Source organism: Anas acuta, chromosome 4, assembly GCF_963932015.1.
Source record: "Anas acuta chromosome 4, bAnaAcu1.1, whole genome shotgun sequence".
Classification (NCBI taxonomy): Eukaryota; Metazoa; Chordata; class Aves; order Anseriformes; family Anatidae; genus Anas; species Anas acuta.
Window position 1 is genome coordinate 73773480 of NC_088982.1, and position 27256 is coordinate 73800735.

General features: G+C 38.5%; 1 protein-coding gene and 1 long non-coding RNA gene across 37 annotated transcripts in view; both read right to left on the minus strand.

The window, feature by feature from the left end:
- The window catches only part of CAMK2D (calcium/calmodulin dependent protein kinase II delta), a 164523-nt gene that overhangs the window by 50822 nt on the left and 86445 nt on the right, over window positions 1–27256 (minus strand). For 24 of the 36 annotated variants that reach the window (XM_068682071.1, XM_068682070.1, XM_068682068.1 and 21 more), the window contains exons 4-7: window positions 18309–18363; window positions 9519–9584; window positions 6881–6953; window positions 1038–1140 (exon numbers count right to left, since the gene is read on the minus strand). In XM_068682071.1, the coding sequence (XP_068538172.1) occupies window positions 1038–1140; window positions 6881–6953; window positions 9519–9584; window positions 18309–18363 (297 nt within the window). Of the gene's footprint in view, window positions 1–1037; window positions 1141–5791; window positions 5865–6880; window positions 6954–9518; window positions 9585–18308; window positions 18364–27256 lie in introns of all 36 variants that reach the window. The other 12 variants (XM_068682072.1, XM_068682069.1, XM_068682090.1 and 9 more) reach the window with 1 other exon arrangement.
- On the minus strand, window positions 18471–27243 carry LOC137856540 (uncharacterized). The gene is made up of 2 exons (XR_011096572.1): window positions 26912–27243; window positions 18471–24776 (listed from the first exon to the last, which is right to left on the minus strand). It is a non-coding gene; the product is annotated as an uncharacterized lncRNA (long non-coding RNA).

Consider the following 27256-nt stretch of genomic DNA (forward strand, 5'->3'; position numbering starts at 1 on the left):
ATATAAATCTGCTGGGGCAGATAAACTGGACTGTCACAGCAAGATTTGGATGTGGATGATGGCTGACAGTTTCAGGTACTCACAAACCCCATGTGTGTTTCTTTTTTTAATTCAAGTCCTATTTCAAAATGCTTCATAATAATTTTTTCAATTATTTCCAACTGACAGCTGTTCAGACAACATGTTTTGCTCACTGGGCAGCTGTATTAGCTTGCAGTGTTACTCATCGGTCAACAGAACAATGGACCATTCCAGAGGGAGGCAAACTAGCCATCTCCTTTCCCAGCCTTGACACTTGAAGTTCCTTCACTTATAAATATATATATATATATATGAATATATAGAGAGTGAGATATAAAGATATGAAACAGAAAGTTAAGAAGAAGGGACTGTTGTATACCTATGTCTTAGTCAACTTACAAGCAGACAATAGCTGGGACAAGCCCATAGTCAGGAAACCTAAGTTTCAGGGTCAATGAATATCAAAAGTACTTAGATTACATGCAAAAGGACCTTTTGTAAAGAAAGATATATTCACTAGAAGCATGAATAAAAAAAAAAAATTTCCTCTGCATCCTATCCCTTACAACGTACTGCTGTGCTTGCAAAATCTCTAGTATGAACATAGCTGTGCCAACGGAAGATACTTCTGCCAATTTATTTTGTGTCATTTAGGAAAGCGAATTAGCTTTGCCAATGAAGAAGAGGTTACGAAGCAGTGCTTCTTCTTGTCTAAGTGAGCTCTTAGATTTGGACATGTAGCTATGGGCCACTTTTGTAGTTTGTTTTTGTTTTTTAACATATGAGGTCTGCTGCCAAGCTCTGATTTGCTGAGAATTACAGGTAATGTATTTCCTGGAGAAAAAGATCTAAAGTTTAGCCATCTGATTGAACTATGAACAAAATACCCCTCTCTTAAAGCTACAAATCAAGCAGTCACACAGCTACAGACTTTACACTAGAGTGAGAACTGGGAGGTTTGGAAGGTTGAATGGTAACACTACATAAATGGTAAGAAATAAAAAATATTTACTTACCAAACCAAGCCTGTTGTTCTCCTTGGACTTCTATAGCCAACCCAAAGTCTGCCAGTTTTACTGCTGCTCCCTTGGATTTGCTAGCTAAAAGTAAGTTCTCAGGCTTTATTCAGAAAGAGAAAAAAATAGAGATGAAAAGATGAGTAAACGTATTTTAAACAGTTTTTCCCTTTTGGCTTTAGTTAAGGTAGTCTGGAAAAGAACAAATACTTAAAGCAGTGGAAAATGAAAAAAACACCATGCATTTTCTCCATAGAATTACAAAAATTGTGCTTTCCATTCCTAATGGGAAGAACCACCAGGCCTGTAAGCAGCCTTCATGACCCCATATGTCGGCAAGACAAATGGGCACATCTATCAAAGAACTACATAGGCCAGAATGGCCATATGACATTGTGATACCTTTTTCTTTAATAGGACAATTCGGAGAGTCCTAACAGCACACTACTGGAAAACCACTGCTGAAATCCCCCAAAGACACGTATTCATTTGATTAGTAGTCTGACCTACGCAGTTAGCAGGATCAGGCATCTACAGCTGTGGACCATAAATATGCTTTGCATGACAGCATAGCAATAGCAGCCGTATTTTCATATTTGTATTTAGCGGGCAGGTGTATTTGCAGTGCAAATCTTTCTGCAAAAACATCACGCCCACATTTGTGCTTGCAGAGAACCTACCACAAATAACAATACAAGACTGCAAAAGTTCCCACTTTGCTTTTTTAGAGTACATGGTAACATCTGAAATCAAATGCTACAGTATACCTACAGAATCAAAAGTAAAGGATTTGAACATTAACAATGGTGTTCATTCTAGTGTTCACAATGTATCCTTTTAACCTCATTTAGTGAATACATCAAATTTGAATCGTCCAAAGACAACTTGATTCTATGAAGCCTTATTTTTTAAACCTACAAAATACTGTAGAATGCAACAGATGATTTCAGAAAATTGACCTCTATAATATTTTCTTGACATTTTTTTTTCCTATATTCAATATATTTAAAAAAGGTTTTGTTATACATTTATCAAGACCTTTCATTCAAGGGTATTGCGACTTTTCCAGAAGCAGTTTTTGTAGTGCTCTATCACTAGGGAATTCACTACATCCACTCTGGCATTGGGGAACCAATCTTGCAAATTCTTAAATATATATTTCATTTTAAGCCCAGCAGCAATCATATATGCTTCCAAGGGACTATTTATGTGATTACAGTCAATTCCATGCGGGTATTGATCTTGGGAACAAGTAAGATTATAAGCTTCTTTGAGGAAAGGCTATCTTTAATACATCTGTGTCAAATATTCTTGAGTGTAATCAAGACCTCAACCACTGTGACACGTCTATTAATTAACAACAAACTGGCCTTGACAAAAATATTTAGTTTACAGGTGCTTTTTTCCCTTCCACTGAACTGCAAAGGAACATTTTTCATTTACAAACACCATCTCTCACTCAGCCCACAGTTGCTATATCACAGAAAAAGATCACATTAAAACCCTCTCATCAACGATTACATGATTAATCTCCCATTTCCAAAATTTTCAAAACCAAGACTAAGGTTTCTGGGAATCAAATATGATCTTTATATTCATTTCAATTATCAGTAACCACTTCAGGGACATTACCTAAACAGAGACTGACCAAATAGCTCAGGACTTTTCTCTAGATTTATCAATACTGATTTAAGCAATTTCACATTGCTTGCTGGTTCATCACACTAACTTCACCATGTAGCCACATATGTTCTTACATGTTTTCTACTGGGGTGAGAGAAGTTTCCAGTAATTATTTCCTGGAATGCACCACTTATGTAAACCTCTTACAACAATGAATGATCTTATTTGTTGTGACCTTCAGCAATCCAACAGCAGCGAAATGCCTCACCCTCTTGGTTGAAACAGAACTACTGCCCTACCAAGCACTTAGCAACATGATTCCACCCAAAATAGTAGTTTTGTGTTTTCTGTTGCTATTTTTTTTTTTTTTTTTTGTAATTCCACTACACATCTTTAATCTGCCAAAGTGCTCTAGAGAAACACCACCATCAGAGATGAATATGTTTCAACAGAAGATGAAGCAGATTTACTGTTTTTTTCCTAAGCCAAAGACAACAGCCTTTTGGACAGTGTTGTGTGGACCGTGCCCTTAAACAACACGCAGCTGTCACTTCTGGACGACAAAAGGCATACCAGATAATTATCATGCATGAACTTAGAATGACTGCAATTACTTGGAAAACATTAATAGCTCAATCCGGGACGTTGAGGACTCTACTTTGGATTCAATAGTGTCACTTCGTACTATGGGGAGACCTGCTGCAGTCAAGCATGTAGAATGGCAGCGTTAACTATTGAAATTACTTGCAAATAAATTAACATGATTTACGCTTTGTTTTTCCAAACATCTTTGTTCTTAGAGATCAAGTAATATGCCTCTGCATATTCTTCTCTACAATAAAATTAGGGGTTTTGTTTTTGTTTTTAAATTTAACTTCCATGGGGAATGCAAGAGGGTCGCAAGCATAGAGTTTAAAAAAGCAGCTATGCTGCTGGTTGCCAAGAGCTGAAATTCCTACACAGAAGTGCACTTCCACCATCTGTTAAAGACAGGCTGCCACTAACAGGTCAGTTTTTTCTGGATCTAGGATCTGCCACCATTCTGACTTGCACAAGGATTTTGAGAAGAGCAACAACACACAGTTTTGCAGGTCATAAGAGGTTGCAAAAGCTCCCATTTGCTACTAAATTACACTTAAAGGTCGGTTAAATAAAAGCAGATTGTTCAACTGTTCAAATCTCCTCCTCTCATTGCCCGCCCACACCCCCAAACATGCCATCAAATTGTGGTCTGCATTACTCGAAAAAAAAATCCAGAGTTTTGCAGTTAAAAGATCCATGCCAGGCCATAACCATCTTTTGCATATTGTAGTTCTGCTCTTGGGCCTTTGCATCTTCTTTTCTGTACAGAGTTCTGCTGCAATTTTACCACAGTCTTTCATTTCACTCTTCTTTTATTTTTCTTTTGCCAGAAAGTAGTAAGTGAAGAAGGATGGTTTTGTGTTTCCTGAAGTTTTCACTTTCAGAAATGCAACTGGGTACTACAGTTTGGCAGAAACAGTTTTTCTCACACTGTTTCCAATTCATCCCGGATTTGCCAGAATAAGGAATCCACACATGGTTTGGAGCAGGCAGCAGCTGCATTTAATACATTTCCGAAGAAAAAAATATTTTTTGTGAATGTATAAAACATACTAGAAAGCACTCCTTATTGTGTAGCCTGAAAGTCAGTTTACAAGGCTACAATCAAGGTTTTTTTTTTTTTATTCCTTTTCATGCTAAAAGCATAATGCTGCATGTGCAATGAGGACAGGAAACCCTCAGAGCAGCTGGACAAATCTGACATCCTTTCATTTAGACTTGGTACGTGTTATCCAGCTCCCTGCCATGCAAGAGTTACAGACTGGTCAGAGATTCGTCATTCTCTTTTTGTACAACCGTGACCTGGGGAAATCCAGAATTGCAAAACGGGTTGAAGATTTTGTATGTCTCTCTAGAATACATCACGCTCTCTAAGCTGTCCAAGTGTAACCCTTCATGATCATACATGACACATACTTTTATTATTTCAAACAATGCTTGTGACAGTTATTTTTTTGGGAGTGAAGAAGGGCAAGAAAGAAGACAGCATTCTGATTCCAAAAATTAATACTAACCACCAGAAAACTCCTGTCCTGGAAGGAAATTCCTGCTCCCTATAACTCATTCTGGAAGAAAAGTAAAGAGACAGAAGCTGTGCCAGAAAGAATTAGCGTGTGTTTCACTGCCTTAGCTCTCAAGCCATTTTTCTTCTGCCTTTCTAAAGGATCTGGTATTTCAGATAGCGCATTTCCATTTGCTTTCAGAAGAAAGTCTTCTTTTACTTGAGATCTTGAAGCCCAAGTGCCCAAAGTCCTCTCCCTTATCCGTGAGGCTAGTTTACTAATAGCTTTGAGAGACAAACTTGCCTCTCTGAGCTTCCCAGTAAAAGAAAAGGATGTTTAACTGTTTCTTTGCACGCCAGCATGCTTCTAACACAGGAGGCAAGAGTACACAGCTAAGAAAGAGGCGATGCTGTTCTCGGCACAGGAGCCTTCTGTCTGAGGACAGATGCTCTTCTCAGCACAGGAGCTTTCTACTTGACTTCTCAGGACCATCACTGTGAGAATGCTGTAGCATTTCCATCTTTCTGAACATGTTTGACAGCCCAGTCATCCGGAGGAGAGAGAGGGCTTGTGCCAGCAGTCTTGCAGCAGCAGGCCTTTCCGCAGCGATGTACGAACACCAGCACGTGTCCCAGAAGCACTCCAATCACGCTGATGAGAGAGTTGAAGTTCCCTCCTTCATACCCTGCCCCAAAATCTCTGGATGACAGACAGGAACACCGTGTATTCAGCGAATACACCAAAGGCATGGAAAGTGGCTGCTGTTTCCCCTGGTCCTGACTACAGGTGAGGGCAGGCTCTGAGGGCTGAGCCCCACAGCCCAGACCCGGACAGCGAGGTATCGGTAAGCCTTGAGCGGGGTTTCTCCTCGGAGGTGAAGCGAACCAATAACCGAAAGACAACAAAAGCAAAAAGAAAGGGCAAGAAGAGCACCGTGGCTGCTCGTGAGGGTTTGCTGCTCTCCGCTGAGGCACGGCGGAGCGCCGCCGGGGCGGGGACGGGCGGAGCCCCCGGCTGGGGAGGGCTCGGCGGGGCAGCAGCACTCACCTTGAGGTCGCGATGGACTACGCCCATCTGATGGCAGTGGAGCACAGCCTCCAGGATCTGCTGAATGCAATGACTGCATGCAAACACCAGGGGCGCGTGTTAGTTCCAAGCGTGCACTCGCCGCCCGCACGCCCGCAGCCGGGCGCCGGCAGGGAGGCGGCGGGGCCAGGGCCGGGGCCGGGCCGGGGCCGGGGCCGGGGCCGGGGCCGGGGCCGGGGCCGGGGCCGGGGCCGGGCGGGGGGCGCCGCTTTCCCCCCGCCGCGCCGCTGCCCCCCGCCCTGCCCCGCCGCGCCCCGCCGCCCCTCAGAGCACGACGGCCTCAGGCACCCTGCCGGCCCCGGGGACCTGCCTCGGTTGGCTTGCTCTGACCTCGTTTTTATTTATATTATTATTATTTATTTTGAATAAAAAGGACCATTTTTAAGGAAAGCCTTCGGCAAAGCTTACAAATTCGGCCAATCGAAATCTTGTCGAGGTCGCATTACAGATTTGGTATCTTTTACTTGTTCCGCCTCCGCTTTCTGCCAGCTCTCTCGGAGGCATCAGGAACTGTAGCGGCCACTGAGGTAAAAAACCATCGGAAGCGAGGTGTTTTGGGTAAATTATTAACTTCTCACGGTCCAATTTAGTCAGCAATTAGCATCACTTGCCTGAGGGTTCGTCATACTCTAATGCAGCAGCGTGCGACCGGCTGTTGTGCTACTGCAACCCAGGGCTCAGAACAGAAGTGGTGTGTAAATCTGCAAGCTGACATACATCACAGCCAAAGTTCACCTCCATGTGCGTGCACAGCGATACACGGACACCCTTAATAAAATACCAGACGTGTTCGACAGCATGGGATAAATCCAGAGCCGTGGAAAAGGGACAGCGTTTTGGCAACCATTCCCCCTTTTGCCATGATGTATATTAGGCCTGTAGACTTGCAAACTGGAAAGAGGCATCATGCATTAATTATTTGTTCATCTAGCTGTTTGGAGGGTGAGCAGGATAGGCAAGGGAACAGCGCACACAACCCGCCCTCTGCCCCTACCCAGCAGAAAAACAACCACACAACTCTTATCCAATTGATGGGCACCAGATACTGACCTTCAGGTCTCTGTGAACTATGCCATTTAGATGACAATGATTAACACTTTCTAGAATCTGCTGTATACAATGACTGCAAAGATACAAGGGCAGAATGGAAGGGAGAACATTTTAAAGGCACATAATCACATCAAATACAAAATAAAACAAAACTTAAAAAAATTATAAAGAACAAAAACAATTGTACATCTCCTGACAAGTCCTGATTGTACGTTGGACTGGAACAAAACAGTGTTAAAAACTGAGTTATTTCCAGCTCTAACACAGCCAAAAATTAAAATAAAAAATCACAAACCAAAAAAAAAACCAAAAAACATTTAAACATGGACATAAGACACCTATTAAACAGAATCATTAGACTGCATTTTCATTCAGCAGTATGGAAGCTTTTTCTAGCTTCCAAAAACTGTGATAGAAAAAATAAACTGGAGACAATAAATTATTTGGTGATATCTCATATTTTTTTGAACATTTTTACAATGAAGTTAACATTACAAGTGCTGAAACAAGAAAATGTTCAAAAGTGAAATGATATACAGAAAACAGATGAAAAAAATCAAAAGTTAAGGAGAAGCAAAACATTTACCATTGTGAATCTAATGGTTTCTTACAAATTATTAGCAGAATAAAGCCAAGTCATTCAAAAAGGTGGCATGCAATTTCAGTTAAAGTACTGTTGAACAATAGTTTAATAAAGAGTCACACATGGAATGGAAATCCACATCAAAAATGGAGACAAATGCTTTCTTTTGGCTCTTTAAATAATTGAATTAGCACCTATTTTTCCATGCCCAGGTTTGCAAGTTTTGACCAGTGTACCATGCCAAAAGGCACAACTAGAATATTCATCTTTTATAGCACTGGAACTTTTTCAGATGTTTTTCGGCACCACAAGAGCTTATAAATGCGTTTGGTTTTCTTTTTAAAGATATCCTTGTGGCAGAAGTCAGTGATATATAGTGAAGTAATATATAGTAGTCATGGGCCAAGGATTTGATTCTGCTCATCCAAAATGTTTTGGCCATGGAATTGAGAAGGAATGGTGATAAATCAGTAACTGGAGCCCAAACCTGAAAACCGTTTCTTATGCCAGTAGTTCACAACTCACCAAACTAGCTGCTCATGTGAGTAAAGACTACTTGCATGAGTAAGGGCTTGCAGGAGCAGACCAGTATTAAAATCCTAGGATATGCATCTTTAAAGTCCATTAACTATTTCTAAAGGGATACATACAATCACACATATACAGACATGTATGCTCTATATATATAGAGATATATGTGTACACACACATCTGTATATATATAAATATATAAAAATAGAGATGCATAATAACTAGAAATTTCACTTATTTGGTCAAGTTCTATTGAATATATACATGCATATATATATCATATATTCATAGTATATATATGCACAGCAACTTCCAATACGCAATAACACTAAAACGGAAAAAAAAAATGCACTGTTTGCTTTTAAATCACAATAATCTTAAAACACAATGACACCATATGGCCTTTGGCATCAATACTAGGCAAAAATCCCTGCGATTTTTTTTTTTTTTTTTAAACATAGCTTGTCTCCTTCCACCTCACCTAAACTACTGATCTTGTTTGCTCTTCTACAGCATGTTTTGCCACGTGTTACTCTACAGTTAAATGCTTACAGAAATGACATTCCTACTATTCCACCAGAAATTAGTTAGAGTAATAAATAGTGGAAGCTTCCTAATATTTAGATTAACTTCTTCTTTGTTCATTATTATTTTACCAGTGTTGTTAGGGACACTTAATGCTTTCCAGTCGTCTGCCAATTAATTCCAAATATAAAGAAATAACTGAAAATTATACATGCTAAATGTGTATCAATAATGGTGTGTGACTATGAATGTACAAAAACATGACAAATTCTTTAAATTTACTCTGAGATAAAGTTTCTCTGAAGAATGTACTGGTAGGAAAGCAACTGACCACAATGTTTAAGGTTTATTATTGTATGAAGGCAAACAGATTCTGAGATGGAAAAATGCCCCTGATATTTTATGCCAGCATGCAAATTATGATAATCTTCAATTTATTCTTCAAGTTTTTCAACAAGCACTTGCAGCAAATTACTAGAGATTTCAAATTCGAGCTCAGACTATGAGCTGCACAGTATAATTGCTTATTGATGAAACACAACAAAAAATGTTTAATTATGAAGAGGAAATTAGTACTTCTGGACCCAGAACAAAAATGGTATTTAATGTAAAATTTCTTTCAGGACCAATATATATTTCAAATTTTGATCAGTAAATACAAGAGTCCCTAGATAAGATTGCTGCAATTATATGTCCAGTTTGCAGAGAGGAAAACTGGATAGAGTTTTTAATCAACATCAGTAGTTTCCACAGATTTATCAAATTTAGATCCAATTTCAGCTTCTTCAGATCTGCAGACATCAAGACGTCATAGAGTTTATCTCCACACAGTTTTGAGCTCAAAACCCCAAACTGTGCCTCCTTCAAAGACTAAGAGAACTCAAGGAGAAATCCAAGACTCTTATAGACTGCTATTCTAACTGATGCCAAACACCAAGAGATATTTAAGTACCTATACTGGAATTATTAAAGGCAACATCAGAAAAATAAATGACTTACCTGGCATCTGCTTCACTGTAATATTCTCTTGCAACTATATCTTCAAACAATTCACCTCCAGTGACTCTGTTAGAAAAAGCAAGATGGGAAAGGAGATTTCAGAAGTGAAAATGCGCAACTTAAAGGCAGCTCGACAGAGAGAAGTCAGAAAAGAATAACTGAAATATTTGTACAGAAATGAAAGAGGTCTTGACCAGCACGGTGAAGGAATTAAAGCAGTAGGTTTGTCAATTCAAATTATTATGTGAATAAAAAGTAGGCAGTGGAATAGCAATCGTAACTGGAAAATGACAGCGAAGTGCAGCAGCTTATTTGGCAGGATGACATACATCAGTTAAGGATGTCAAGAGTACGTAGTACAACTACACAAATAAACAGGAACTGACCAGCAAGGAAAATTGTGGCTGAAGTTCAGAACAGTTCAGGACAATTTGAGAATTACAACATAAATTAGACATAAAAGGAGAATGCACTAATGCTAAAAAAAGGAAAAGGCTCTTTAAAGGGTAAGTCAGAACACAACAGAGGTATACCCATGTGCCAGATTGGTTTGCTTTCTATGCTTTTACTAGAAGGAGTATTACTGAGTTGGAGGAACCTTATCAGTAGAAGAGATGTACCTTAATCAGCTAAATGGCAGATTTTTTTCCCCTAAAATATTTTCAGTTATCGAAGAATGCAGAAATACTTTAGTGAAATTGCCACTTAGAGTAAATTAAGAGGCATTAATGGCACAAAGGAAGAAGTGCACAAGCCAGGGGATAAAGTAACAGAAGCAACAGAGTGTGCTTGCATACTTAGGATCTCACAGGATAACCAATAGTTTGATAGTAGGAAGTAGCTAAAAAGAAAAAAAAAAACACACAACTGTGTTGTTATAATCAAAAGATGACAGTCCATAATGAATCACCAGCAGGATACTGCCACAGTCTTGGACTGCATTTGACAGCAATGTCATTACATACAGCTGTAAAACCTCTCCTTGTATATTGTACACAATTCTGGTCACTTGTGTTCAAAATGGGGATTGAAACAGCCATAATGAGGAGAAAACTGCTACCTGGCTATCCATTCACTTACTCATCTTACCTTCTTGCAGAAGCAAAGTCAGTTTAGCTTAGCAAAACAGTATTTAAGGGGGCTAAAAATAAATACTGAAGACAAAAATCACAAACCATGTTCTCCATAGAGGAGAGTTTTAGGGGGCAATATTGATACAATAATAAATGAACATCCAGCATTTGTGTATAAATATATGCTTAAAATCAGGAGAGGGTTTGTAACAATTATAAAACTGGTGTAAGGAAGACGTTTTTAGTAAAGTAACAGATAGATGCTCAATTTTAAGATGAAGATCGATGAGCTTCTAAATAAAATGTCTAAAAGAACACAAAACAAAACAACAAAAAACTTTGTCTGCCTGCGTCAACAAGAGAATGAACTCAAAGAAACAAGAGGATCTTCCTAGTAGTATATTCTAACATTTCTCTTTTATGGAACTCACTGGTATATTTCCATAGTTAAATTAAAATCTTCATATATTTAAAGCATTGTGCTGAACTATTGAAAACTGATACAAAGCTTGAAACTGCACACAATGTGGAGTACCCCTGGGCACAGCCTAAACAGAGCACTTCCAAACATAACGCATGAGTCAGCCTGATTCCTGCTTTCCAAAACCTTGATCCTACTGATATGCCAACATTAGTAACTCCTAGATTGGGGAATCAATGGTCATATTTCATTACTGTTTATGAAGGTAGTGAGCTTTCATATTACACAGTATAATCCCAATGAAGTCCCAAAGTTAAAAGCTGGAGTAGGTTATGAGATGCTTAAATATTAAGATGCTTAAAAATCTATCCTATAGTGAATATCTGTACTGAATACAATTAAGTTTAATACAATTAGGAAATTAAAAATGAGGATACTTGGAATCTTCAAAACCAAGGCATTCATTTCTAATTCACTATACTAACAACAATTCCTCATAGATCTCAGTTATTCAGTCACTTAGATGATGACAGAAATGATCTGCTCAACCAGTAACACAACCCCTTTCTGCTTTGAGAAAACCAGTTAATTTGCGTGTGTTTCCATTTACATGTACATTTGTGCTATATCATCCTTTTTCTGAGTTCATAACTTACTGACTTTGGAAAATAACTACTTTCAGGTAACTATTTTGTGCAAAAGTCTGCAATAAAATCTGTAGGAGGTAAAATAGCAGGTTGCCTAATTCATACTTTCTCTCTCTTTGCCTTCTACCTTCCAGAAACTCACTTAGATTGCTGTAACACAAAATGCTTAATTGACACGTATTTTGACATTCTTTGATACCTCTTTTTTGCATGCATGTTTTCTACTACAGTTCTGGTAAAGGGGATTAATTCTTATTTTGTGATGTATGAAAAAACAAAGCATCCTTTGATCTTATTCTTCCCTAAAACACTCATTTTTGATCCAAGCCAAGAAAAACCTTTTGTCATCAAAGTGCATTTCAGTGGGAGAGAACACCAAACTGATGCATGTTCTTCTCAAGGAAAGAAAAAAATAAAAAAATGCGCTCTTAGTTGCTGACACTAAACATTTGCTTAGCATTGCTATCCACTGTTAAAAGATGAAAAAATAAAAACAAGAACAGAGCAGATGAATTTCACTGACAAGTAAACAAGTATTCAGTAATTCCAATGCTGTCACTCTGAAGGATACATTAGGAATAATTCTTAGAAGACAGATAACGTAAAGAAGGCTGTAACAAAGGCAGGTAGTGCAGGGGACTAAGAGAAGTCATAACACTTGTGTATCTTCTGAGCCTCTGCCTGAAAAATTCGTCACAGCAGTGTTAGCAACTTTTGCTTGCTGAACGTGAGCAAGCAGCTTGCCCATGCAGCAAAAAAAAAGGTCAACTTTGTCCCAGTATAGGACAGCCCGCAGGCTGGGGGAAATGATTCTTCCCTTCCACTGGGCACTCATGAGACCACACAAGTCTGCCCTGCTGCCCTTTCCAATACTGACGTTCAGAACTGAGTCTAATGGAGAGCAACCGAGGTGGTTAGAGTTGTAGCACACGATGTTCAGGGAGAGGCTGAGAGAACCGGGTTTATTCTCCACTAAAATGGGAAGGCTTGGGAGAGATCTCGCTGCTGTCTACAATTCCCTAGTGAGCGGGCACACAGAGACAGCATGAAAGGCAACAGACAAACTGGAACAACAGAAATGCTAAAGAGGTACAGCCATCCCCAAAGGTGTTCCAGCCTCAACAAATCCCTGAGCAACCTGATTCAGTTGGACCTGGTTCAAGAAGGGGGTTAGACCAGATAGCCTCAAGGGATCCTTACCAACCGATGTTATTTACTAATTTTATAAATAAGGAACAGAGACAATACCAATAACTTTATTTTTATTCTCCATACTTTAATACCAAAGTGGTTTCAAAGCCTTCTACTCATTATTAGCCATCTTTTTGCTAGGCTGATTTTTTCCCTCTAGAACATGATGACTAGGGAATGATCTGAGATAGCTAGCATGAATAAAAAATACGCAAATATGAGATCCTTAGTTATGAGGTTGTCCTTGCTTAGTGAAGGGCATCAACCAAATCAAGGAATCATGTACTCTTCGGTGACTGCATGGCTCAGAGGCACTGCTCTGTGACCAGCAGGGGCATTGAATTGCCTTATGGGGAGAGGTGTGCTGAAATCAGAACTTTTGGGGGTGTTGCTGATCAGCAGAAATACTTAGGCTGATCTCTGAAATTAAAGTAAATCCTATTATATATATTATAGCCTTTTGTAATTTATCAGGTGACTGCTGCTTCAGTTAAACATCATCTTTTCTAAGCTAAAATAACGAAAAACTGATATATTGTACCATTCAGGAAAAAAAAAAAAAAATCACACATAGATTCTAGTCTATGTCCTTAACTCAGAAGCCAACTCCCAGTACAGTCAGATCTTCTAATGTATCCAGGCCGTACACAACAGAAATGAAGAATGTAAACCAGAAGGTTAAAACAATCAAACCAAACCAACCAAATAAAAACCAACCGGTTTTGGTCCTGCGCTAACTAGCAAGCTACAGGAACAGCTGCCAAGCTACTTTCTCCCCACAAGATTAAAAGAGGAATTATATGGATCCCAGTGCCCTTCTGATACAGATATATTGCTGACTTCAGTGAGCTCCTAGCTCATGATGGGACTTTTCAGGATACGGACTCTAGTGACTTTCAGGGTACAAATTAAAAGCCACGGGCTCTCACTAATTATTCTTGTTCTTGTGTAATTTTCTTGAAAAGCGTGCTAAAAAAGCAGCAAATAAAGCACATGGGGTTGTTCAAACAAAAGAATTACAAACCCCATGTAGAAATAACAAGCCTCTCCAGGAATATCTTTCAGAAAAGCCACAGAGAGGCAAGCAGAAGGATTCCACGTACAAGGGATGTTATTTCTCTTTAATTTACAAAGAGGTATATTAAAACACAGACTTTTTGACATCACTTTCTACAATCAATTAAAAAAAACACTACTGTTTTTAGAATATTAAATGCCACTTTTTTGTTGGAAACATTCAGAACAATATATACAAAAATATTTACCTCATGTACTATATTCAATTTGTAAGGAAATTTTTTGAATACAAGAAAATGAAAACCCAAATTAGCAAAGCCAGCTAAAAAAAAGCCTCTGCTGATGATCACATTAACCTTCTTTCCTCTTGGCTTACATTTCATATTTCTTAAACAGCATAATGAAGGTGGGAGGAAACAGTCCTACATAAATGACAGTGTTAATATATTATTTTACATTTATTTCTGACCTTTCTCCTCCTGAAAAGGACTCAAAAGGTTCAGACACTTACTGTAGGCAGATTGTTCTGCAACTAGGCTTTTTTGGGTATTTTTTTTTTCCTTATACACACTACAGTCCCTCCATTTGGAATTCAGCAGCAACGCCAGGATTCTAAATGTGCCAATTGTTGCATGTCAACAAGTGCATTAAAATGGGAGACACTGAGCAAAGAGAATCTCACGGACTTGCACAAGAGTCTTCAAGGGCTACAGCTGTTTCCATTCAGATACAGCAATTAATACTGACAGAATTGATTGAATTTGAACTCACATAACATCATTAATACTGAAAACAACCTCACATGTGCTTAGCAACTGAAACAGGTTGATGAAGAGATGAAAATCTTAACTACAGTTGCTTTAATCAGTAAGGGGAGAGGAATTAGAAACTTATGGAGTTCATTGCCAGTCTTACTGTGCACACCTCATTATTCAGAAATCACCGTGTCTTGTGGGAGAAACATAACAGGCACGAGTCCTTTGCTTGTGCGAAGTATTGCAGAAGGCTTGTTTATTTATTTTTTTTTGAAGTAGGGAAGATCATGTCAGTAGATCAGTAAGATGACTCTCTTCCTTGGCAGTGACACCAAGGAGACACTGATAATCACTGCTTTGCCTAGTAAAGTACAAAATAACCCCCATGCTCCAGAACTAACTGGCCATTTACATATTTCAATTGTATGTCCATGGCCAGTGAGTCAGCAGCTGAAGCATAATTACATATATATGGCATGTCAGCTTCAGTGTAGGTAATAAGAAGAGATTGGACTGTGCGCTTAGTCACATGGTCTGAACTTTTGGGTAGACCTGTGCGGTGTCAAGAGTTGGACTTGATGATCCTTAAGGGTCCCTTCCAACTCAGGATATTCTATGATTCTATGATTCTAATTCTCCTATATTCAGTGCTTCTTACAGGAACACCTCTGTAAAATAAACACTCCTTCTAGCAGGAATCACTTCATTCAATGTTAAATGTCCAAATTCCAAGTGGAATTTAAGACTTCCACCTTCCCATTTTGGCATTAGAACTCTTCACCTAAACACAAGCCCGTAGCAGGGAACATTAATCACTTTTCTCTCTCCATATGAAAGCATAACTATCACTGAGGTATAGAAGCAAAGCAACAGGCTTCTCCTTCAGATTGCAGACATCTCTATGACATTTAGTAAAAAGAGATTATTAGAAATTCAAAATAGAATGTGACAATGATCATCTTTTTCTATTCAAGAAAAAGAACTCTTCCTCTGTACTTTATGTGGGATGCAGTTTAAGGGAAATTTCTGAAGAAACAGTAGCACTGAATCCCACACAGTCTGAAAGAAATCATTAAGATAAAAAACACGATGGTATGCGTGGGTGGAGTGACAGTGTTACACCACAGTCGAGCTTTAGTTGGAAAAAAATGAAAGCACATTACTTGGTCTTCATATTAAAGAAGTCTATATGGCACCTTTTTTGTGGCAGCTCTTTTATGTACTTCTTTTAAACAAGCCACTAAACCACATCTATAACTGCATTAAAGGTGAAGTTTCACTAATCCATAGTATTAGTGAGTATTAAAGCCATAATTTCTTATTTAAAGCAGTACTTTCTTAGCTTGAATGCAAAATAAACTGTGAAAAGCCATGCTTACTAATTAGGATACTTATCTACCAAAGATTGGTATCTGTCAGTAGAGTTACCACCTTTACCATTTAGACATTTTTCTTTTTTGCAAAATAATTATTTCTGACCAAAAAAAAAGTAAAAATCTGTACATATATATTGAAGCCCTCCTTATTTCCTTATTGGAAGAAATTGAAAAACAAAAATGTGCAGACTGCTCTGGAGGAGCAACAGATGTATGAGTCTGTTTGTATGTTTTTCCTGAATGGAAGTGACATTGAAATAGAGGAAGTTCCAGTCCAGTGCAGAATGTTTGGTACGCGATCTATTTTTGGCAAGACAGTACCTTGGGGTTATATATTATTTCCTATTACTGAACACATGCTTCTATTTACTCTGTAAGTACCCAGATATAGATACTGATATCTACAACTCTGTTCAAATTCCTTCCAGTTCATATTGCAATCATAATCTCCTGAGATATAGCAGACATTAGATATTCAATTTAAGGTAAAAAATGCACTAATGCAATTACAGTAGGTCAGTTTCTAATGGTACAATAATATGGCACGAAATTAAAATACCATCAGTTTATAAAAGCGATGTTGTCCCCAGAACTAGCAATTCTACATGCATTTACTGGAAGAGTTCAGGATTAAGAACGTTTCAGCAGTACCACACAGAAAGATTTCCTTTGTAGCCCTTAATTTAAAAGAAAAACAAAACAACAACAAAAATAGGTATGTCAGAGAACAAGTATGCATGCCGTGCCCTAGAGCTGATTTTAAGCGAACAGTCAGAACACTTACCTGGGATATATACAAATCAGATATTAAGTTCCTGTTGTGCCCAGTTCAGATCAGAGTACTGAACCCTAAACGTCTTCACTGCAGACAGACCATGTATTTAAAATTTTGTATTGCTAGTCTAAACTCTAGTCTAGAAGAAGTCCCCAGAGATTTAAAAGTCAGCAAATAAAACAGAAGGTAACCTGAATGTGAAAGCATGTAACTGATTGTAGACCTGGGTTCTAACTTACCTAAACTGAATGCACTTCTGTTTGGGTGCTTCGAAGTGAGCTATTTCACAGTTCTAGGGCAATAATGTATTCTCATTCTAACCAGCAAAAACGTATCGGGCCTAAGAAAGTTCTTAGTGGGGGCAGGAGGAGGTGGGAATTTGTCACATCCATAAACTGCCATGGAAAAATATGCAATTGAAACAAATTGTTTTACCTGAATATGTCAGTTTTGCAAGAAGATTACCAACCATTCATGTCTGCCCATATGCAGAACCAAAAGCGGTAGTTTTTCACATGATTGGAGAGTTTGCCCATCACCGAGAATTGTGAAGAATATTAGTGTTTTTGTTTCAAAGGTAGGAGTCTGCTATATTTATGTTCATGTTGTCATGTTTTACTAAACACCATTATCTGGAAGAAACAAGGTTTCGTCCCCATCTATCCCTTTCTGTAACCATCCTCTTCCCACACACACATGCTCCAACAGCTCACAGGATTCAAATTCATAGAGTAAATTGAGAAAGACAATTCCTTTCTGTATGCTGGGCATTTTGTATTCTGAAAAGAGTCAAAATGAAACTAATCATACATATCAGTAAACCATAAATCAGCAATAAAATTCATATGATCTTTTTCATTCTAGTGAAATCAGGCTTACCTGTCAACATAGCACTGAGGATTTGCTACTCCTCCACATTTGTTTATGTTTCCTTTATCAGACAACCAGTTTGCAGTGAATTCCTTTTTCTGAATTGTATGTTGGTTTAGCTTTGGCAGATAGCATGCAACTTTTACTTACTGTCCTGGTTTCAGTTAGTGGTTAGGGTGGTGAGCAATTGCATCGTGAGCAATTGTTTCGTACACATTATTAGTAGTAGTACTATTATCATCATTATTATTATTGTTGTTGTTATTTTCCTGTCTTAATAAACTGTCGTTATCTCAGCTCACAGGCTTTGCTTTTCCATTTCTCTCCCCCATCCCAGAGAGGGAGAAGGGAGGGTGAGCGAACGGCTGTGTTTAGCTGCCAGCCGGGTTAAACCACAACACTTACACACCTACATTTTATATTAAAATCCAATTCAACAGTATCCCTACTTTAAATATTTTTTTAATGTGGAATTCTCAAAGTGACCCTTACAAATTAGCTTTTACATATGCAAATGACCAAATATGTTACTAGCTCTATTTACATTTATTTGTCCAATTCCTTGCACCAAATTCATGCATTAACCTTGTGAGGTTGTATTTACATCTAAGTATTTTGAATACCACGTTCCCAACATGCTAAACATATGCAAAAGTCATACTTACAAGTCAAAGACTAAGTAATGGAATCCTTCTTCTGATATGCTGTCATGAAGCCGCACTATTGAAAGGGAAAAAAAGATAAAAAACAGTCACCTTTTTCATGTCTTTAATGTCTCAATTTGATTTTTTTGAGACTGTAGAGCTGGTATTGCATCTATGCATGTCTTCTCTCTTTTCTTTTTTTTTTTTTTTTTTTTTTTGGGGGGGGGGGTGTTTGGTTTTAAATTCTCCACCCTAAGAACTGTCTTCTTCGTAAGGTGAGTTAAGCAAATATCACTGTACAAAGACTGTGATGTGTAGGTCATTGTGCAGTTACTTTTAAAGGCGCTCTGCTTTACTTACACCACAGAGGAATGCTGCAGTCATTTCCTATCACCTCCTACTTGTATAGGATAGGATATACACACACTGCACTTTGCCATTACCCTTCATGCTGAATCATAGCTAAACAAATACTAAAAGCACAGACAGACTTTGTCTAAAAATACTGTATTAATATTATTCAACTCCCTCTTTCCTAGGCAGAGCCTCCAATCAATCTTTTAAATAGCATACAAAGGAGTATCCAGTCACTGGACTTGAATTATCTTAGAACGGTATTCTTAATGTCATACAACTGTTTTCCCAGTAGCACCACATCCTAGAAGTTGTAAACAAAACAAAATGGAAAAAAAAAAAAAAAAGCAGGCCACAATTAACCATAGATTTCAGCAGAATAAAAAACTTCAAGGGCTATAATAACAAATTCTGTAATCAGACAATAGATGCTGATTTTGAAAGTGAAAGCATCATCTTTGCTGTTTGCTAAAATGTTTGACTGTATTAAAAGATGGAAAACAAAACTGCCCATTCAGTTCATAGCTCAAGATTCTTTAACTAACCAATAAAAATAAATTTCAATTAAAAATAAAACCACTGCATGTAGTGCCCAATTTGCTTTTTCTGGTCTCTCTTTTTCCTTAGTCTCACTTTGAATTACATGCCTGAAATTTTGGTCTAGATGAAATAGTAATTTCAAACATTTAAGCAAGTTATCTGCCCAAACAGTTAACATGTTCACTGCCCAAACAGTTGCAGATAGCTAGCAACAGAAAGAGAGAGAATGGCCTCAAGTTGCGCCAGGGGAGGTTCAGGTTGGAAATGAGGAGACATTTCCTCTCAGAAAGAGCAGTCAGGCATTGGGATGGGTTGCCCAAGGAGGTGGTGGAGACACCGTCCCTGGGAGTGTTTAAGGAAAAGTTGGACATGGTGCTTAGGGACAGGGTTTAGTGGGTGACAGTGGTAGTAGGGGAAGGGTTGGTCTAGATGTTCTTGCATGTCTTTTCCAACCCGAATGATTCCATGATTCTAATTTCACTGTAATGCAGTCAACACAACTACACAGAAATACAGTACATCCTTCCTTGGAAAACCAGCTTTCTGTTCTCTTGAAACATATTCTTTTTTTTGTAGCAACACACCACAATTGTATGTAAAGAAAATGGAACAATTTGGTGTGACCCTTAGAGTACCTTTAAAAAAACTCACCAAAACACCTGCTTATCCCTTCCCTATCAAATAAGATCAACTGAGTAACAGCAATAGCCATACCATACTCTTGAGACTACTCTTCAGGAAAAACAATTCAAGTCCACATTTCCTATTAAGACTCCTTAACCAAAATAACAGCACAGCTATGAAAATATAAATCCTATTCTGAGTACACAAATATTTTTATATGACAGAATCCATACAATACCGAGTCCACACAGTCATTCAGACCTTACACCAAACAGCAGTGTGTTTTCCTCGTGGGATGTCTGAGCATGGAAGACCAAGAAAGGATCCATGGGAAGAAATGTTGAGAATGGCAAGCTCACTCTTACAGGTTTAGTTAGGTCATTTATGAAAGTATTTCATTTCATTTATGAAAGCAGGTAGCTAAAATAAATAAAACCTTCAAACTAAAACTAGATGCATGTGGAGATGCTCAGAGAATAAAATTATATGAGAATAGAATTTACTTGCTGTTCAGCTGACGTGTACTGTGGTAAGGGATATGCCAGCTGGAAACGGGAATATGGGAATATGGATGACAGTCAGGGAGCTAAAGCCTATAGACTTACAAACTGCATTGGTCTGAGAAGAAAGCAAGCTCTAATTGAAAAGCTGGCAGACTTTGGTAAAGACTTCGTTTCTGTTAAAAAAAAACAAAAACCAGTAATACTAGGCTGCACCATACATTTCTGATTCCATCACTAGCTTCTGTCTCTTAACCGACACTGCCAAACAGGGTCAAAAAGGGAATATGCTATATTCCCACTCAGTTCCTATTGTGTGTTATCTCTATTTCCCTCTAATCTTCTTATCTCTCAACCCCTTCAACAACACGAGTGGTGAAAAGCTGCAAGGAGATGAATCTACTGGCATATCGATGCCTATCAGTCAATGCTGAATATCCACGGTGGCAGCCAACAGCACAGTTGAAAGACCAGAATGAACAGCCTACACACACACTGCCTGGCTGCTGGTGTTTGGCCAGACCTACAGGCAGCAAGGACCGTCAAGAAGAGAAAAGAAATGAGTGCTTGGCATATGACAGCTCAACCAGGTAACTGACTCTTATTAAACCACCATGAAGGGTGATTTCCTGAAAGATTTAAGGCACAAGAGAGGAGGTGCCAGAAGAAAAAAGACGGGATGTCAAGGAAGCAGTCCTTGGTGTTTACAAACTTACAGCATTCTCATGATTAAAACCTTGTGCCACTTCTAATTGCACCTATGCATCCTACGTTTTCTCCAGGAATGCACTAGGCAGTTGCAGAACCTTCACTTCCAATTTTAAAAATTGAAATCATAGCATGGTAGAGCTATGAACTAACTATGTGTGGTTTCTTTTAGTAACTTGAAATGAAATTGCAATTCCCAAAGCTAATTCTCCTGCAATGCAAAAAAGCTTTGTCAGTACCCTTCTCCAAAACACTTACAGAACCAAATAAAAAAATAAGGGTACTCTAAACTACTTTGTGTTCAAACCTGAGCTGATTTCCCTAGAAGGTAGCTTTATATATTATTCATTTTTCACACAACGTGTGACATTTAAAAAAAAATTCAAATAAACATGACTTCTTTACTTAATAATATTTAGCCCAGGGAAACATCTTGTGTTTACACAACACTGATGAGAAAACCAGTTTGGCTGACTCTCTGCCCAGAGCTCGTGATGATTCAGAAAAGCCAAGTAGGTCTAAATCAGAATTTGTGGTTTTGGCTGGTTCTATATTCTAGATTTGTCTTAGTTTTTACAACGTGCAAGCCTTGAGCAAAAAAAGACTGAGATGGTACATTGCTGCTACAATGAAACATATTTATAGACATTAAAGGGACATACAGATCAGTATATCGGCATCAAATAGTGTAAATGTCAAGTAGTTTAAAATGCAATGGATTGAAAACCTGGAGCACACCAGAAGTGTAATACAACTATTCAGATGATAACAGTGATGCAGCAGCAAGAAATAGAAAACGTCCAGATCTTTGTATTTTGTACTAGTGAATTTCCAAATAACTCTAGGGAATATCACTCATCACACATTATTTATTTGTGTCTTTTTTTTTTTTTTCTTGACCTTTATTTTGAGTTGTTTTCTTTGAGTTCAAATTTCAATATCCCCAAATGTCTGCTATTTAAAGCAAACCAAATGTGGGATGAGACACCAAGTACTAGCTTAGAACAGTATCCTGAAACTTCTAGCTCAGAACAGAGACCACAAAAACATCTGGTTTTGAGTACACTACTTCATACAGTAGCATCAAAGATACTAGTGATGAACAAGTGCTCAGAAATTAGCAATGGCATTTAGTACGGACCCTGGTTGCATCACAGAGATGTAACATCACCCTAAACCAGTGAACTTTGAGTGTAGCTACGACATTTTGCATACACCGCTATGAGAAAGTTTTAAACTTCTTAAGACTTCAACATACAAAAAAATGATACATATTGATAGCAACTGCCTGTTTTTGAAAAAGATAAGAATTCAAAGCACAGTTTTTCTGTGAATGCTTTCTGAGCTGAAGTAGCAATCCTCTCCTCCGTGCTCAGTAAGAACATTCTACTCAGACAGACATAAGCCTTCATATTAGATTTCCCATATCATGTATGGATATTCAGAGCTACCAAATACTTCTCACTATGTGAGATGTTTGCTGCCAACTGCTTTTTCAAAGAGCTCTGAAGCATCTAAAGAAACCCAGATGTTTCAATTCTCTAAAGACATTTCAGAAAAGCATTAATTCTTAAAATTTAGAAATGAAATCCACCTTTAAAATATTACTTTAGTATTAGAACAGACAGTCTTGGCTTGAGCTTGCAGCTGCAGAGTAGTCAGCAGCACATATTCATTTCATACACATACTTACTCAGTTCTCATGGTTCACTCCCTTCCACTGCTACAGCAAGCTTTCTGGCAACGAGCTGAAGCAAAGACTGTATTCCTTAATTATCACTGTATTTTTAACACAGAATAAGAATGATTTCTTATGTGCATTTATGAGAAAGTCATCTCCTAGGTAAGAATGAAGTCAGTGTGGCCCTATGCTCATTAAGGCACAGTTTTGAAACTGTGATCCTGAAGCAACAAAGTCATGGGAGAAGCATAAGCTGCATTTCATTGTCTTTGTTTCACAGCAATGCAAATCCCTTTCTCTCTCTCTCTCTCTTTTGTGGATAATTGCATCTACCACTTGTATTGCTAGGAATACCTGTATTTAAACCTGCAATAAATACTTCATATATATGCAGACTGAGGTAGACATACTATTAGAGCTATTACATATAGCTAGCAGCAGCACCATAAAGAGCCATAGCTTATTCCTATGTCAGAGGAGATGAACACCATGCCCAGCAGCACACAGCATATCAAAATTATCAGGAGTAGAAGTGTTATCTTGGATAGAGGCACCTGTCGTAACCCTCTAACTAAGCAGACCGATATGGCACTATAGGAAGGGGCTTCACAGCCTGCCTAAAACAGGAGGCGCTCTCACTTGGCCATGCCCTTGTCTAGAAGACGGCTTCTTCCTCCAGTGTAGCTCCCTCCCAGCTAGAAAACGTGTTTGATATTATGGACAACGTTTTTCTCAGGCAAGTGAGGCTTATTTCTTAATAGCCAAACTGCAGCCTGACATATCCGTGGAGATATATTCTTCAAAAATCACATTCTTTCTTTCTTTCCTCACAAATGCCTGACTCACACAAGTGAGACAGGACAAATCCTTCTCTGAATCAGGATCACATGCCTGTGATTGTCTCTGAAAAGGAAAACAGCCTGCGGCAGCCAGAAAAGATCAAAACTGTCTTTTGGCAAGCGCTTATGTTGGATTCTTTGGTCAGTTCAAATACAGCTTTATGCCAGTAAATCTGCTAGGTAAAAACCCCAAATAAGCATGGGCAATGGAGAAAAACCCACGGTGAAGATATGCCAGCCTGACAAGCTGGAGCAGAGGGTGCACAACAGCACATGGGCAAATGCAGCATGGCCCAGACCTTGGCTCTGCCTCCTGCCTGCAAGCAGTCTGCAAGTCAGCTTTGCAGTGGAAAAGACAAGGGATGTTGTGGTGACAGTCTGAGAAGCTATTCACAAAGTTTAAGAAGTGATTCATTACAAAAAGCATTCGTGTATTCATTTCAAACATATACAGTTCTTTGCACACACGTATCAAGCAGGATTCAGGCACGACAAACCAAAAGGCAGCAATTACAAAGATTATTCATCTGATATAAGAACTCCCATCAGTAACCCACACTGCAATTCCTATTCCTCCAGAGCCACTAAAAGCATTCAACAGTAGAAAATGGTGCCATTTATCTTTTTTGAAAAGATTAGTTACATCTAATCATTATCAACTGGAGTTGGATAATCCCTGAGTGTTTCACAAGTGCTGTCATGAACAGCCACATTATATGGTTGAAAGGATATTTTAAATGAATAAATAAATAAATAAATAAATAAATAAATATATTCCTTCTCCTCCCACCTCTTTCTCCTACCTGCTGCAGTGCTATGGTCACTCTCTCCAGCACAGAGAAGATATTTAACAAACCTCTGACAATGGAGTTGCTGCTCCTCAGCAAACTACTTGAAATAACTGATAGGAACTGAGACAGCACACAGCTCTTTCTGTTGGAGAAATACTACAAACCTACAAAAGATCAGGAATATTTCCCTGCAGCTTCTGCACTAATTTTCATCTGAAGCAGTTTCCAATTGTCACTGTATGATAATCATTGTGTTAATTTAAGGGAGAACTTCTATTGGCTGTATTAGTTTTGTACTTACCCATTAAATTGGGCAAGGTCCAACCATATTGTAAAATCCAATGATCTCCTTTGCAGGATTTTTTTGCTGAACTATATTTTCTGTCTGTTTTTCAGAATACTGCTTGCTATAATGCCAACAAACAACATTTGTGCCCTTTCTAGATTTCTGCCTTCAAAGGAAAAAATATAAAATAACACTGTATTGCAGTGTACTTGCAACAAAAATCAAATTCTTCCAGATAAAGAAATAAATCAAACATACAAAGTCATATAAAAATTCCTTTGGGTGAATGTAGTTAATCATATCTAATAGCTACTGCATAAGATATTTATTTTTGCAAAACTGCTGAAGTGACGATTTTCATAAAATTTGTATCTGTATTAGCTCAGTTCACTGAGACAAAACATTTGAGAAGACTCAATGAAACAGAAGTGATAGTCCATGGACAGCACAGCAGCGGCATGATTGTTCATGGAAGTGTCAAACTGCCACTCATTAAAGACCTTGTGAGCCCACTTGTTGTGTTTATTAACAGTGCATGGAAAGAGACTACCTATCTAATGGTAATGTAGTTAAAGACATTCATTTTCCCTTTGGTGCTAAAAGATTAAGACCTATGGATTCCCAGAAGCATCAATCGAGTAACTCTGTGAAGCTCGATGCCTTTAACTACTGCATTTTTAGTAAGTTATGGGATTCATTCATCAGCAGTACAAGTTTAAAAGGGGTTTGAAGGACACAAAACCAAATGTCAGTGCCGTATTTGTTGAAATATGCAGATGGATTCCTCAAGTTCCTGTCTTCCTGCACAAAGAGTGAAATAAAGGCACAGATGTGCTTTACTCCAATGCTCAATTCCAGAAGTGCATTAAAAATCTTTATGCAGATCTTACGTACAGTCACAGCTGTAGCCTCTGGACACTAAGCTCAATAACTAAACAACCATGCTTAAGTCTGTGCTATAAATATACTGCTATGGCTACAGCTCCTGTTTGTCCACCATATACCATCAGCTTCCCTTCTGCTCTGAAAACACCCATTTGTAAATATCAGCGAAACCTAGTAGAAAAGCTGGATAATGACCCAGGCTGCCACTGGCTGACCGATGCACAGTGTCCCGGTGAGGTGTCTGTGAGCTGATGAAAACAGACGAGGCTGTGCAGAGACGCACCCCGTGTGGAGTGAAACAGTCGGCAGCATGTGGAATACAGGTCCTCTGTCGTCTGCTCGGGCACAGGATGAGGGATGCCAAAGTCACGGAGCACTTGGCTCTTGCCAGGGGTTATGGGCACTGCTCCTCCATGTGCAGCCAAGTGTCCTCTTTCCCTCACTCACCTCTCAAGAGCTCACAGAGCCAGAAATTGGGCAGTACTGTTAAAGATAGGATTGCTCCTTACACTTCCACTTCATCATGTGAAGTATTATTCTCCTGAGACCAGGAAAGCCTGGGGGCCCTCTACAATAAAGCCTCTCAGTTACAGTGAAAAGAACTTTGCAAATATTAATAAAAGCCATTATCCAACAATCTGAAATATTTAGAGGCTAATCTGGTAAGATTAGTATAGTAGCAGATCTCAAGGGCAGCTGATTTCTGAAAGATGTTAGACAGTAATACGTCTGTATCTAAGAAAATAATTCTCCCCCCCCAGTGTTAAATACACAGGTGGTATACTGTAATTCTTACTATCATTGAATGGCTTTTTGCAAGCCAGCAGTGCTGTGTCATCTATTAACAGCTCTATATTCAGCAACAGTGAATGAAAATTATATAGCTTCCAAATTAACTCAAAAGATAAACAACTTTTTATTACAGTGCAAGTTCATGGCTATTTAGGGTCAGCAACTTGAAGAAAAAAAACTATTAATCTGCATTTATACTGACATAATAAAAAATCATGGGAAAAATAATCAGGCAATGTAATGTTAGGAAAGACTGCATTTGTCCCTCAAGCATTTTAACATTAAGTGTTACCCAGTGTAAACAAAATGCCATATATTCTACAGACATTATTTGAAACCAAAGCTCTCCCACCAATGTCCTCACACAATAAGCTTCTGTGTGCTGACTAAATGCCAGAAATACTTACGTTCAATGCCTTCATTAAGTCTAATGTGTGCTTAGAAGTCAGTTTGTCAAACCTTTACCTTTGGTAAAAGATCTTTGCTATACAGAAAATAAAAAAATATTTCTCAGAGGAGATAAATGGCCAATTTTTGAAGTGAAAGTAAATTGAGGTACTGATGTCAAAGCAGATGGCCTTCAATTGCGAACTCTTGGCATGGTGAAAAAAAGGAAGCTCTTACTTTCTTCCTGCTGGATAAAGACTCACAGGTCAAACAAGTCATAAGTGCACTGTAAGGTACACGTTGTGGGAAATGTCCGGGAGAGAAAACAAAAAAAGAACATTTTAGAAAAAGAATGTTTTCGGACTGGAAGAGGCCCACTGAGCTACTGATCTTAACTCTAAAAAAAAATAAAGCAGCTTCTCAAGTTGTAGCCAGTGATGTGCATGCACAGACAGACCCTCCAGCTCTAGCTTCTCTGCCTGGTTCAGCACACTGAGTACTAAAAAAAGAAAAGACAGAAGCTGATATAGCCCAAAAAATCAGAAATCTATCTGGTAAGAAATAAACGTTCCAAATAAAATT